This window comes from Nyctibius grandis, chromosome 15 (assembly GCF_013368605.1).
Source record: "Nyctibius grandis isolate bNycGra1 chromosome 15, bNycGra1.pri, whole genome shotgun sequence".
Lineage (NCBI taxonomy): Eukaryota > Metazoa > Chordata > Aves > Nyctibiiformes > Nyctibiidae > Nyctibius > Nyctibius grandis.
The window spans coordinates 6,443,204-6,457,094 of NC_090672.1; the positions used below are offsets into that span (position 1 = coordinate 6,443,204).

A 13,891-nucleotide genomic window follows, 5' to 3' on the forward strand; every position below is an offset into this window, starting at 1 on the left:
CTCGAGGCGGAATGGGGAAGCCCCCAGCGAGGGCAGGGGAAGGGCTGTGCATGGGGACATGCCTGCACCACACCAGGTCACACGTGCTCGAGTCCGGCTGCGTGCTGAGCTCCAGCTGCCACCGGGATGGTCGGGTCCAGCCTGGCCAACCCTACCCCATCAGCACCTGAAGCCTTGGGCGGTGTTCTGACTCTCTGCCTTTCCTCCCCAGCCACCCCGGGGCCGTGCACTCGGCCAAAAACATCCTGGAAGACATCAGCAACATGTTCGACGACCTGGCCGACCAGCTGGACGCGATGCTGGACTGAGGCTTGCTCCCTCCTGCCCCTCCCCGCCTCCGGCTGCTCCGCCAGTGCCCCTCGTGGCCAGTGCCCCTCGTGACGGGGGGAGAGTGGATCCGGCACCAAGCGGTGCCTCCAGGTCCCTCCAGCCTCCTCCCTCCCCGCACTTTGCACTGCGGCTGGGAACGCTGCTGCCCCTCCTTGCTCGCCCTTGGCTCCGTATCACATGTGCCGGCGCGGCCGCGGGCTGCTTTCCGAGGGGGTCAGGCGTTTCCCACCAGACTGGAAGCAGGAGGAGAGCCCAGAGGGGCTGCACACGCGGTCCTGGAGGCCACGGAGAAGCCCTCACTCCCTTGCACAGAGCCGAGAAGCCTCCACAAGGGACCTTTCTCTTTCCCCGCTGCATTGCCGAGTCCTGCCTCTTATTATTTATCCCCTGCCAACAATGCGTCAAAGGAGAGACCTCCCCGGGCAGCCGCCACCGAGCTGGCTCTTTGCTGAGCAGATCCCAGCCCCAGCAAGGCCTGACAGCAGCTAAAAGAAGACAGGGCTTGTCGCAATTTGGCAGCTTGCAGAGCGAGAAGGAACCTTTCTGCTCGCTTTGTTGCTTTTCCAAACGCATCAGCGTCAGGCAGCGTGTAATGGGAGTGGATCGAAATCCCTCCGGTGGGACCCACAAACTCCTCGAGACGGGGCTGGCACAGCCTGCGAAGCAGTGGACGCTCCGCCACGGCCCTGCCGGCCACGGAGGCCTACCCGCCCCTTCCCCAGAGCGATGAGGATGGTGATGGTGGCGCCGAAGGCCTGTGCGTTTGTGCCAGTCCGGCTGCATTGTGCTGCTAAACGGAGGCCATCCTCTGCCCACACCGTGCCTACACAGACCGCCACCCCGGGGCTTCCAGGGTGAAGTAGCAGCGCAGCCAGCGCTTTTATTTTTTTTTTTTTCCCTCCCTCATCCCTTTTTTTGGGGAGAAAATGGTCCCTTTTCCCACTCCCCCTCCCTGCGGGGAGCTGCTGGCACAAACTCCGCTGCGAGCGTCATTAAACAGTAGCAGCGTTCGGGGCTCTGCGAGGCGCTTCCTTGCAGCACTAGAAGCCAGCGGGAGCGGTGACCCCGCGGGCCCCGGGTGGATTCAGCTCGGCGAGAGCCGCTGCGCGCACGGGCTGGATGCGGCCACAGCCCCGCGGCTGCAGCGGGGGGACGGCAGCGAGAGCTCATCGCACCCGAGCGGTAGGAACGGCTGCGTAGCTTGGAGACAGATCTCTCGAGCGGGATCTGTTTAGTAGCGCATGGCTAAATATGTCCAAGAGCCCCGAACTTGGCCTGCGCTCGGCATGCCAAGCGCATGAAAGCATCGGAGCACCAGAAGGGAACTTAAGATTGTACTGAAGTGCCGTTGGCTACAAAAATTCCAAAGGGGGGAAAAAAATCCCCATATCCCCCCTTCTTAAAAATCACCGACACAAACGCAAACGGGAAGGGGAGAAGGTGGCTGAAGAGGCGGGTGCTGCCCAACGCTTTGAGGAATTTGCGACTGAATGGGACCGTTTGCAGCCCCTCGTCCCCTTGCACGAGGCTGAAAAGCAAAGACAAAAAAAAAACCCTGGGGGGAAAAAAAATCTTGTTGGCTGGGACTTGAGGTCAGTTTGAGGCAGTTCAGGCAACTTCTCTCTGGGTAGTTGGTTGCTCTGATTTATACATCACATTGAGTGTATTTAAATGACCGTGTCTGACAGGCAAGTGCTACGTCGTGGACCCGATTGTTTTTTAAAAAGCTACAACCAGTGGCACTTTACCAAAAGGTTTGCAGAAACCTTTTAAAACTGATTTTTATTCTCACGAGTCAACCTGGGACAAGTCCAGTTATTTTTTTGCAATGTTGATAAACTGTAAATGTTTTGGTTTTTGTTTTTTTTTTTAAAGGCCAATGTATATATTTTAAATGTGATTTATTATATATATTTACTAACCAGAACTGCAAGTCTTGTACTCTAGGGTCAGGGATAAGAGGACACTGGGGTGGAGCTGTCGCTGTCTGAGCCACCTGAGGGCAGCACCACGCTGCTCTCATTGTCGATAAGGGAATTAAACATTTGATTTTGCAGGAGAAAGCCTATTTTTTAAGCTCTAGATCTCTATTTTGAAGCTACTGTATGGTGTGTAAGTTATGTACACTGCAACTGGGACTAACTGACCCCAGCTGCACCTGCTCCGTGCAGCGAGACAGTGAGGGGGAAAAAATAGCCCATGTAATCACCCGACTGACAACAGATTTTAAACCATCTGCTCTGTTTGTGTTAATCATGTGTTTTGTTTTCCACTAACATCCATTAAGACTAAATTCCATTAAACAGCGGGGCATATTTTACCCTTTTGATAGTTTTGCCTAGTTGTGTCCTTCGTGTCAAACCGCACAAGCTTGTCTCCTACTGTGAAGTTCACTGAGGATCAGCTTTATCCTGCCCCTTGAGTGCTTAATATCTGCGTTTCCTCAGATTATCTCCCCTGGTCAGAGTTCCGCTGCCGCCTCCAGTGAGGTTAATGCCCAGTTTGAGTCTTACCACCGTGCCAGTGACGCGGTGAGAGCGCTGGGGACCAACGCTGCCCTCCTGCGCCCCACTGCCCAGCTCTGGGCACGTCTGAAGCCTCAGCCACCCCCGCCTGCCAGGCAGAGCTCTGCTCCATCCTCCCTGGTGATCAGAGCGTGGCCACAGTGGCACCACGTCCTGCTTTGCTCGGCACAAGCAGCCCAGGCCTCCTCGTCTCGCCATGCTGCTGTTCTCTGTGCTCACAGCGCCTGTTCCAGCTCACCCTCACCTTTCATCCAGCGACTGAAGCAGCGCCTGGGAGCAACCACGTGTGCTGTGCCTGGGATCCAGGAGACCACGAGGTAAGCGGGCTGTTACTCTGTAGGAAGAAGCATCCAGAGCTCGACAGATTTGCCCAAAGCTGAGCAGAAAGTGAGGAAAAAGTGCCAGGATTGGGTCCCAGGAGCATCAACCTCTCGGGGCTGTGTCCCTACAACAGGTGAGCCGGGTAACTCGGACCCGATGACACGAGCAGCCAGACACATACACGTTTTTACCTCCTCGCTCTGCTGGGTGCAAACTCCCTCCCACTCTCACTGTGTGTTATCCAAGACAATCGTTTATTGCCGTTCATACATTGGATGCATGTGGGTCTGGGTTTGGTTGGTTTTGTTTTTTTATACAATTTACAAGTTTTAATACAAATCAAATATTTTTACATACATCCCAAAAAATTTAATATAAAATATACACCATTTAAAAACATCTTGATGTAGGAAATCTCTTTCTGAAGCCATGCACCCTGCCCCTCGGATACCTCAACGGCTGAGGGAAGGGTGGCATTGGCGAGACCATCCAAAAGGCTCCGTTCATATGCCTCAGCTCCCTCCAAGTGGAGCAGGGGAAGGAGGGTTCAGGAAAATAAACATTTGTGATCACCCAGAGAAGGAAACCTTGGAGGTGCCTCCTCTAGAAGAAAGTGTGGCCAGCAAGAAGCCCTGGTATCTGCTGCCTTTTATCACCTACAACAGGTAGTGGCACAGGGCAAGAGGTAAGGTCTGGGGAGGGGAGCTTGCTCTGCAAGAAGAGCAGGGAGCAGCTTGGTGCTGCCTCTGACTCCAGCTCAGCTCGGCCGCAGAGGAGGCCGGATCCCACCTGCTCGCTGACCCTGGTGTCAGAACAAAAAGCTGAGGTCTCAGGTGCCAGGGGTAACAGAGCTGGAGCAGGCATTTAGTGAATTACGTGAGACTGAGAAAGATGCAGCTTGTTCTCCCTGAGCCAGGCAGCTCTGCAGGCCCGAGAGGGGTGAAGGCAGAGTTCAGCCTGGCTGGCACAGGTGAGCAGACCCACGCCAAAGCAGGAGGGGCCTGGTACTGCTGCGCCGCAGGAGAGCAGCCCTGCATTTCCCCAGGGAGCTGCTGACTCCCTATCCCACACAACCCTGCCAGTAGCACGGAATATAAACATCCACTCTCCAGCTGTAGGAACAGGGTTCAGAGCTCTGAACACCTCCAGCTGCCCCCTCCAGCATCCTCCATCTGTCCCCAGAGCTCAGAGGCTGGCTGTACCCCCAACTTTGCTCTCCTCCCAGACCCATGGCAGGGAGAAGGGTATTGCTTAGAGACACGCAGCCGTGTGCAGGCTCTCTGGTTATGCTGAAACGTGAGGAAGACAAGGTGGAGCAGCAGGGCAAAGCTTGGGGGATCCCAGCCAGCTCCCTGCCTGCCAGGGAAGGACCAGCAGCCATTTGTTAGTCTCAGGGTACCAAAGGGGAAGTAACAGCTGTATATTGTAGTGTTAATAGTAGGAGCAAAAACAGTGCCAGGATTTACCAGCTTTAGCCAGTTTTTAGAACTAGGAAGGGAGGCAACATCTCCACGAGCTGCAAATATTCTGGTAGCCAAGCCTGTGTGCTCCTGCGTGGTCCCTGACTGTCAGCCCACAAGGGCACCAGTGTTCCCAGTACAGCTGGGGTCTGTTCAGAGCTCAAGAGCATGTGTGCCGCGTTGGGGCAAATCATGGTTTGCAGCAGCCCTCACGGGAAGGTCTCCCCAGTTAAACGAAGAAGAGACCTCCAGAAAAACAGAGAACACATGTGAGGGCAGCAGCATGGAGGGGAGAGACTTCCAAACACTATCAGAGAAAGGCATGATGAGGGGGGTTTCTGGGTGGAGAGCACATTGTGCTGTGAATGCAGCACAATCCCAGCAGCTGTCTACTAGCTCTGCGTTAGTCATCACTGCAAGGTGCAGATATCCTGCCTGTAAAGATGTCCCCCTCCCTCCACGGCAGGACAGGCAGGTCTCAGGTTTTATCTACGGCCCTCTCAAGAAGACATTTTACTGAAGCAGAACAGCAATTAAAATCATAAAAATGAGGGCAGTTATAAACCTCTCTGGGGGTTGTTAGAGCAGATAAGAGCTGGTTCAACAGGGCTGGAGGAAGCTGAGCCATGCTCACTCCCTGCGGGCAGGCAGAGCGGCCCTCCTGACTCCCTCTGCACCAGATCACCAAGGTCAAATGCAGACAGCTTTTCTTAAAGCCCTGTCTCATCCCTCTTCTCGTCAAGCACTTAACAGCCAGCATATGGCTGCAGAAACAACACTAGAGGGCAGGCCTGGCACAGCCTGGCCATGGCAGGAGCTTTCCCAGCACCCTGCCAGAGACCCTGCCCAGTGTCCCCTTGGGAACGTGAGCTCCAGTCCTCACCTGGCACCCAGCACTCCTGGAGCTGCAAGAGAGATGGTTCCTTGGCCCCAGGGACAGGGAGGTGGGTGAGGGCACGCACAGGCATGCACACACACATCATCCAGGAGAGCATGCAGAGATGGAAAAACAAAATGGCTTTCAATAGAGATCTCTTGCTCCAGCAGCCCTATGTCTCCCTGCTGGCCCCAGATTCTCCTGTCAGGTCCAGGAAACCCATCTGCTCACACAGAAGGAAGGAGTCAGTTCATTTCAGCATCACCATGATACTAACAAAAACCTCTAGTAATAAATAAATAAAGGAAGAGCAGCCTGAACAGCCACCAGAGCTTGCAGGCTCCCTTGAGAGTGCCCTAGCAGGCTGGGGAGGGGCTGCATACCTGCTGGGGGCTCCTGATGTTAGTGCCCTGCCTGGGGCCCCCTGGAAGATGCTGATGTAGTTTTGCAAGGAGGCTGTCTGGTTTGCATGTGTGAGGGAAAACTCCCTGAGCCTTTGCTGCAGCCACTCTCCCAGCGCAGGATGCGGCTGTGTGGCCCTGGCTCCAGGGAACTCGAGCTGGGAGTGTTTAAAACGGCGAATTCATCCCCAGCTTTGTTTCAAACTGCAACTTCTGCCTCTTTTGGTAACGGACTCGGACCCTGGAAAAGGCAGAAGAAAGAAGTCAGCATGTGGAGGGGTGAAAGGCAAGCAAGGCTGCCCCACTGCGACTCCTGAGCTGCACAGCCCCAAGAAGCGGGGAAGCCCCTGGCCTAGGCCCTGTGGTGCCCTGGGACGGGAATCGAATCCAGAGAGCAACCCATGGTCTTAGTCTTACCCCATCCAGCCAAGTCCCATCTCCAGGGCCACCAGACACAGCAGAGAAAGGTCCAGAAATCCTTCCCAGGAACAGAGACAGTAGCTCTCTCCCCATCAGGGTTCCCTGTAATCCCTGTTGCTTTTCCTCACCAACCCATTTCCTGAATCAAAGCTCATTAGCGGTAACTCCCAGCTCTGGCTGCTCCCTGGGCTAGGAAGAACAGCCAGTCACTTTGCCTGCTCCTAATTCTTGGCTTCAGCCGCTTCCCGTGAAAATGAGTCCCACAGTCCAGGCACTGTGCGAAGACGTGTTTCCTCTGCTGTGATTCAATGCCTCTGCGTCCTCATGGGACGAGATGGAGAGAACAGCCCTCTCCAATTCCATACTGGTATTTCACAGACCTTGGCTGTCTCCCTTTCATTGGTTTGAGATAAGGAAATTTTGTTCTCCCTTCCTGCTCCCAATCACTGCCACTGCCCTTCCCTGACCCTCTTTCCTCCCCTGCGCTTCCTCCCTGGGAGGTGGAACGTGAGCTTGCACACAATATCCAGGTGATTTACACAATGCAATCATCTTTTCCTTTTTATTCCCCACCCTGTTCCCTGTGCATCATTTTTCTGCAGCTCAAGGCCAGGCTGGAGTGAGGCTCCAGCCCTTTCTCCCCATCTTCCCTGCTACCCTCGTACCTGATTTCATGCAGCTTGACAATCTCATTGATGATAACCACAAGGACCAAGGAAAGAAAACCCAGGAGCCATGAGACCGGGGAGATGAAAACGTGGTTAAAGGTCAATGAAGAATTGAGGTTTTCCCAGAGTTTCAGGTCCAGCACAGTCTGCGCCACTTGCCCCAGCAATCTAAGATCATAAACAGACAGAGCAAATCTCAGCAGAGCTAACAAGCTTCCCAGGATCTGCAGAGCAGGGTTCAGGCCCAGAGGTAATACTCCTGAGTTCACAACAGACACCCTTCACCAATTCAGCAGGGGAGAACAATTGCCATGTACTATCGTTTTCCTCAGCACCAGCAAACTGGTGCTGGAGCAGATCTAGAGCCCTCCTTCCTCCAGCATTCTGGAGTGCCTCACCAGGGCCTGGGGATACTCACACAACAGCCACAGTGAGGGTCCACCACCGGTTGGAGAGGGGGCTCTTCTTCCACAACGGCTTGGTGCGATGGACGTGGGTGATGGAGATGAACACTATGGGGACAGATGGAGAAGGGGGTTATTTAGCATCCCACACAGATACAACGCTTTACAATATACACCAACAGCTATTACTCCAAAGGGATATGGGGTTTGTGTCCCTGAAACCGACCTTTCATTCAAGGTCCTTTCAGACCAGACTCCCCAGAGCAATTCCAAGTCCCCAAATGTGCAGGGCAGGGGGGAGTGCAGCAGCAGCACTGCACAGGATCATTCACTGTGGGGACGCCAAGGTCAGTTTGCAGCCTGACGTGCTAAAACAGATCAGGCAAAGGATCAGAACTAGGGAGCCGGGGTGGGAGATGCCCTTGTCTCTGGGTCACTGCAGGCCTGCACCAGTGGAAAGCACCAGCCCAGAGAGAGATATTTTGCCAGAGACCCAGAGCTGTCTGCACTTGACAGAGCATTTGCTCAGCCTTTGCTTGGGCTCTTCAAAACAGCATTTCCCACTGCCAGGCAGAGCCTCAGTGGTCTGAAGGACATAAAACAGGAATGCACACTACCTCTCCCCAGAGTAGGGCTGCCTCTCAAATAAGGAAACATTTCTGTTGGCCTGGACACCCTGCACATCTCCACATGCAACGCTCTGCCTGGTACCAAACACAGCACATCATGACATGGTGGAAAGGGAGCAGAGACCCTTTAAGGTTGTCAGAGAGCAGCTGGACCTAGTCTGCCAGGCAATCATGTGCAGGTGATGAGGATCAGCCAGGGGCTGGCTCCCCGCCCCTCCAAAGGGTTTAAAAAGGCTTTCAGCTCCAGGGTAGTCACAGCTGCACCAGTGCTGTTTAGGGGAAGGAAATGGGGTGTTTCACAAAATGGCAGCAGGCTGTCGAGGCAGGGAATATTACTAGAGTGCTGCAGGATGCTGCTAGCTGATTTGCAAGAAGGCAAAGAGGGATGCTGCTCCTCTGGCAAGACTGGAGAGGAATCAACACTTCACCAGGCTGGTAGGTGGCAGAATCAGCTCTGAATGTCTTTAACCTGTTAGGGTAATGTTTAGGGGGGGCTTTATGCCTGTGCTGAGAGGCCACTGCAGTGTCTGTTTCTACCAGGGAGTTTGTGCTCTGGCATAGGGGGTAAAGAAAGAGGCAAAGCATACAAGTTTTCCCCCAGAGTGGGGAATGGGGGTCTGGGAACAGGGACTTACCTGTGTGTAAAACAATCAGGCCAGCTGTGAGCTTCTGGGCTACAAGAAGAACATTGGAAAATGTCCCAAACCAGTCAGGAGCACCACCAGCATTGCTAGTAAATGAGAAGATACAGGAAAGAAGTCAACAGTGGGGACTAACTTACACCAGGGCCATGTCCTCCTCTGATAGCTGAGAGAACTAGGTGTGAGCTTGGGGTCAGGCTGTCCTAGTACCAGGAGGCAACAATGAGCAAGTGCCCCAAAGATGCAATTGTCAAGGCTATAGGGAGAGCACCCAGCCCTCTGTGTAGCCATTAGAGTTGGACCATGCAAGAGTCTGAAGCTTGTTAGAGGGGAATCAGTTCTACCTGGGAAGGGCAAGAGCAACAGGCCCTGCAGGGTGAGGGGTGTGTGTGCCAGGCTCAGTTCCTACCTGTGCAGCATGATGGAGGAGCAGGCTGTGAGATTGAGGCTGGTAGTGTTCACCTCTTTGCAGGACTCATGCAGTGTGAACCCGAAGCAGATGAGGCAGGAGCAGATGGTCAGGCTGAATTTCAGCAGGAAGCAGAACAGGAAGTAATGCTGAGTCTGTGAATAAGGGAGAGGCAGGAGGATGATATGGGCATGTCACTGGCCCAACCTCCCCTGAATGAACCATCAGGGAATCAGTGGCTGCAAAAGACAAGCTGTAGTACAGATAAGAGGCTGCACTGGGGATCTGCCCAGTGGGCATGCTGGCACTAAGGGATTCCCTTCCTGTCCATGCCAGGCTTTTAGATACCGTGGCTTATGCCATTGATCAATTTACCAAGGGAGGTGGGAAGGCACAGGGCCTCAGGTATGCATCAACACTGGGACAAAGTAAAAGAGGAAAAACGTGTGAATGATTTTCATCTGATGGGCCACCTACCTTCTTAGGAATGGAAGTCAAGTTTTTTCCTGTTGCCATGGTCATGATGGAGCTGTGGGGAGGCTTGCCCAGGAGGGAGATGCTGCAGAAAGGTAAGTTAAGTCTCTCAGTAATAAGTTCAGATACCAGAACTATTGCTTTTTTGTTTGTGTGTAACATTTGAACTCAAGTAACCTCCTCAGACTGCTTGGAGCATTGGTGCTTATCTGGCCACTGCCTTAGCATGTGATGTAAAAGGTGTCATTCACGGCAGGTGCAGACAGGGAGAGAGGTGACCTCCAAGTGTGTGATGGGGGAAAAACTCACCTGGCCTCTGCCTGACACCCTAGGCTCTCCATCACACTCCAGCCAGTGCAACAGTATCAGGATTAGAAGATGACTTTCAGCTGGAGGTTCAAGCCACAAGATAACAGCAGCAGCTCTGAGACAGCAGGCAGGGCTAACACAGCAGTATACAAATGCTCCTATCTGTGTTTCCAAGCACCTTGTCAAAGCAAGTGCTTGGAAGAATCCTTGCAGCCTTCTTAGCATGCTGTGGGTGATGTCAGCTTGCTTTTAACATGGACACAGTGAGGCTGGGGGACTGGTCCACGTATCCTGTGGGTGGGAGACAGGAGATTCCATCCTATCTGATAAGACTCACCTGAGCAGTGGGTAGCAGAAACAGGAGAGCCACACAATGTCCGTGGTACTGAGGATGGGGGGCAGCTGCACCAAGCAGGAGAGGAACTAGACAGGAACAATCCAGAGTGAAGAACATGAGCAGTGCTAGGACAGTCTTGCTACCCAAGATGCCACCATCTTCCCCAAAAACACTGGGATGAGTTGGTAACTAGGCTGCTACTGTACAGCCCTTCCACATGTTCCAGGCTGCTAGGGCAGGTGCTGCAGGGGATGCTTTTCTCCAGGGAAAAAGGTGTTGAAAAGAAACCTCTGTAGGAGGGTCAGGGAGAAAGGGCAATGCAGGCTGAGATCACATAGTCTCTATCTGTAACTTCCCCAAACATGCTGTGTAAACCTGACTGAAGGACACCTTTCTCCCTCACAAGGCTGCCCCACTGCAGCCACCCATATCCATGCTAGTGTTCCTGTCCTCTGAGCTAAATGCTGTCCCCAGCCAGGCCGGGACTCACCTGAATGACAACCAAGGTCAGCTGGCACTGCAGCAGGAAGAGGAAACACTTGCGGATCCCATACGTTGCATGCCTGGCCTGGAAGGAAGCACAAGCCCTCAGAGCCCTTGCTGGGATGGGAGCAGTTATTAGCCAAGAGCAATCATTGGCAGGCAGGGGCAGAACATGTGGCTTGCAGGGGAAGTGGGAGGGGAGAGGATCTGGACACATTGTAAGCAAAAGGGGAAGGTCTCTTGCATAGATGCCGAGGTTGGGAAGGGAAGGCAGAATTTAGCCAAGGGGTAAGTTTGTTTAAACTTCCCGGCTTTTCTGGTGTGACACTTCTCCCTAGCACTGCATTGTTGTCTGGCTAGGGATCTCTGCAAGTTTGTACTTCATCTAGTTAAACAGTATTCATGTTCTGTTGCCACAAGGCACCGTTCCCAAACTACCCCCTACACCTTGGACCGGTAGGGCTAGGCAGGAAGAGTATCTCTGCTTCCTGAACAAAGGACCGGAGACACAAGCAAAGCTAATGCTGGCAGCTTACTGTGGGCAACTCAACAAGAATGCTCACATGAGCTGCTGGCTTTGTTCTTTGTGAGCTGCAGGCAGAGGGACGAGTACTAGAGGGGGTATGTCTGGCTTACCTGCTCGATAAGCCTGATGATGCTGGTACTCTCTTCTTGGCGGAAGGACATGGAGCAAGGCAGGCTGTTGAGCTGCCCTGAGAGCTGCAGTGGGGTGAGCTCCTCAGAGACATGAGTCATGGTGGTGCTGGTGGCGTAGCCAAAAGTCTCCCAGGAGCAGCGAGATGGGTAGAGAGGGTCCAGTGCTATACTGCAAGGACAATACAGGAGCATTAGCAGAAGTCCTCATCCCAGAGGAGAAACTATGTTTCATGGCAGTCCAGCTTGTAAAGTCATACTGTGCCATGCCACCTCTATTTACCTCACTGGTAGAGAAGCCCTGAGCTGAGACATGAATTCAGGATCAATCTCCCTAGACTTTCAGTTATTCCCAGAGAAATAATGAAACATATTTGGGTTTGTGGCTCAAGGTCAACAAATTGGCTGATCCAGAGGGGCATTTCCACTCTTTCACCCAAGGAGAAGCATATGTAATGCCAGTTGGTACATGCAAGAGTAACATCTTCCTTTCAAAGATGGAGAGAGGTATCTGTGTGTCAAGGGATGTAGGTAGTCATCCCAACCAATACCACCCAAATCTCCCTTATGGAGACAAATGCAGCTAATAATGGACAGAGCAATTGTGGGCATCGCCCTGCATGATCCACAGGCTTGGTGTGACCCATGCTGGGCACTTGCAAAGCTCAAGGTAAAGGTGGAGTCTGGATTCTGCCCTACCTGATATCACTTTGCAGGAAGAGGCAGCTGTTTCGCAGGTTGGCAGAGCTTCCCAGACAGCAAGTCACCTCCCCATATTCCTGCATGATCTTGATCATCTCGCACATGGCTGCAAAGGGACAGGAGAAACACAGTGCATTATCTCTTTATGCACACAAAGATGCAGTGCTTCACACACCCTTTCCAGTCTGGATAACAAGCAGTCAGATCTTTTAAAATTACCCCAACTGACATTCATCAGTCATGTATAGTGAGATCCAAAGTACACAATCAGACTGCTAATTAATTGCAGTCCAAGTGCCCTGTATACCTGCCTCCTGCAGGAACTGAGCTGCGATTCACAGAACTGAGACCCAGAGATTTGCACCTCTAGCACATCTCTTTCAGACCAGAGCTGTAGGTATAGCCTGGGTATATAGTACAGATGGCTTTAGCATCAAATGGTCTTGTTAGAAAACAGCAGAAATTAAATAAACCTAAATAATTCAAACCTAAAATACAGAATTTCAAATTCTGCTCAGCAGCACATCACTACTGTTCCAAGTCTGAAAGAACAGAGGGAATGTAACAAACCACTCCAAAAGCAGTTGTGCACTTAGCCATACTCAGAGCCAGCCCCTGTTCCTGCACTCCCACCACTACCTCTAGCCTTCATCAATCTTTTTATCAACACCCTCCCAGGGCCTCTAAATCAAAGCTGCTGTTTGATCTGATTTTTCTTCTGTAGCTCTGTGTATATGAATTTTCTAGAATGCTCCAGGCAAAAAAAAAAAAACAAACCCACCCTTTGCAGATTCCTGTGTAAACAACTTATCTAAATGCCTGGTGCACCCAGATCTGCAGCCCAGCGAGGGGTTAGATGAAGTGGGGAACTGCCACTTCTGCCAAAAAGGGAGAGGAAATGTACTGGGCACTGACTGCTTGGGCAGACTGGGCTGTAACTGGTTTTCACTGGCCCTCTGTGCCCAGAGGTACCTGAAATGCCAAGTCATAATGATGCTTAGCACTTTTACTGTAGACTGGACACGTATTAGCCAGCTGAGCACTCAGGCCCTTTCTTAGATAAAATAGTATCTCTCAGAGAGATAAAGAAATTTTGTCCTTTCTGGTCTCTGCAATTAAAAACCCTGCAAAGCAGCAGAAGGTGTTAACAGCAACTGCCAGAGGAAAGCTCTTCGGGGAAGTGATTGCTGAGTTATATAAGGCAGCAAGGTCTGCAAGCAGAGATCAAAGTCTCCTAGCACACTGATAATGCTTATTTAATAAAAGGCAGTAGCATTTTGGATGTTTGCTTTTGTGTCTCTTACGAATGCAAATTGAAAGGAGTGGTTCTTAGCACAATTCTGTAGCTAGGGAACAGCTGCATTAAAATGAAGTTAACCCCTGGCTTCCCACAGGTAGCGATAGAGGGTCATTGATATCAAAATACCCTTCTAGATTTCTGGACTGTATCCCCTTCCCTTCACCCATGTCCACACCCAGATGAGCCAGAGCAAACAGATGGGGAAGGTATTCACGGGCAGTAGTAGGACAGACCCAGGCTCTGTGCCACTTACTCTCCGGGGTGCAGTCTGTGAAGAGGGGCACCAGCAAAGGCACATTGTCTATGTTCTGCAGGTGAGGTCTCACCTGGTGGATCCCCCGTGGGAGTTTGGCCTGAAAAAAAGGAAAGAAGAGACTAAGCAGGGGAGTGTGTGTGTGTGTGTGAGGGAGAGGCATTTCAGAGGGAACTGCTGAAATGAGAATTATGATTCCCAGAATTATGCAACGTCAAGATCAGATAGAAACTGATGTCCCTGCAGACAGAAGCTGGCTTTCCCCAGCCACTGTGAAAAGTCTTCTGCTGAAAT

The 13,891-nt window shown here is 52.3% G+C and overlaps 2 protein-coding genes across 9 annotated transcripts in view; one reads left to right on the plus strand and one right to left on the minus strand.

Annotated features, from left to right (window-relative positions):
* The window catches only part of CASKIN2 (CASK interacting protein 2), a 34,203-nt gene extending 31,542 nt beyond the window's left edge, over nucleotides 1–2,661 (plus strand). For all 5 annotated transcript variants that reach the window (XM_068413136.1, XM_068413139.1, XM_068413140.1 and 2 more), the window contains one exon: nucleotides 212–2,661. In XM_068413136.1, coding sequence (XP_068269237.1) covers nucleotides 212–308 — 97 coding nt within the window. In that variant the 3' untranslated portion in view covers nucleotides 309–2,661. The remainder of the gene's footprint in view (nucleotides 1–211) is intronic.
* A 755-nt stretch (nucleotides 2,662–3,416) lies between these two features.
* Nucleotides 3,417–13,891, minus strand: part of TMEM94 (transmembrane protein 94) — a 52,431-nt gene continuing 41,956 nt past the window's right edge. For 3 of the 4 annotated variants that reach the window (XM_068413379.1, XM_068413378.1, XM_068413381.1), the window contains 11 exons: nucleotides 13,598–13,697; nucleotides 12,042–12,150; nucleotides 11,325–11,514; nucleotides 10,696–10,773; nucleotides 10,206–10,291; nucleotides 9,563–9,644; nucleotides 9,086–9,240; nucleotides 8,671–8,765; nucleotides 7,421–7,514; nucleotides 7,000–7,170; nucleotides 3,417–6,155 (listed from right to left, as the gene is read on the minus strand). In XM_068413379.1, coding sequence (XP_068269480.1) covers nucleotides 6,083–6,155; nucleotides 7,000–7,170; nucleotides 7,421–7,514; nucleotides 8,671–8,765; nucleotides 9,086–9,240; nucleotides 9,563–9,644; nucleotides 10,206–10,291; nucleotides 10,696–10,773; nucleotides 11,325–11,514; nucleotides 12,042–12,150; nucleotides 13,598–13,697 — 1,233 coding nt within the window. In that variant the 3' untranslated portion in view covers nucleotides 3,417–6,082. The remainder of the gene's footprint in view (nucleotides 6,156–6,999; nucleotides 7,171–7,420; nucleotides 7,515–8,670; nucleotides 8,766–9,085; nucleotides 9,241–9,562; nucleotides 9,645–10,205; nucleotides 10,292–10,695; nucleotides 10,774–11,324; nucleotides 11,515–12,041; nucleotides 12,151–13,597; nucleotides 13,698–13,891) is intronic. The other variant, XR_011049303.1, reaches the window with a different exon arrangement.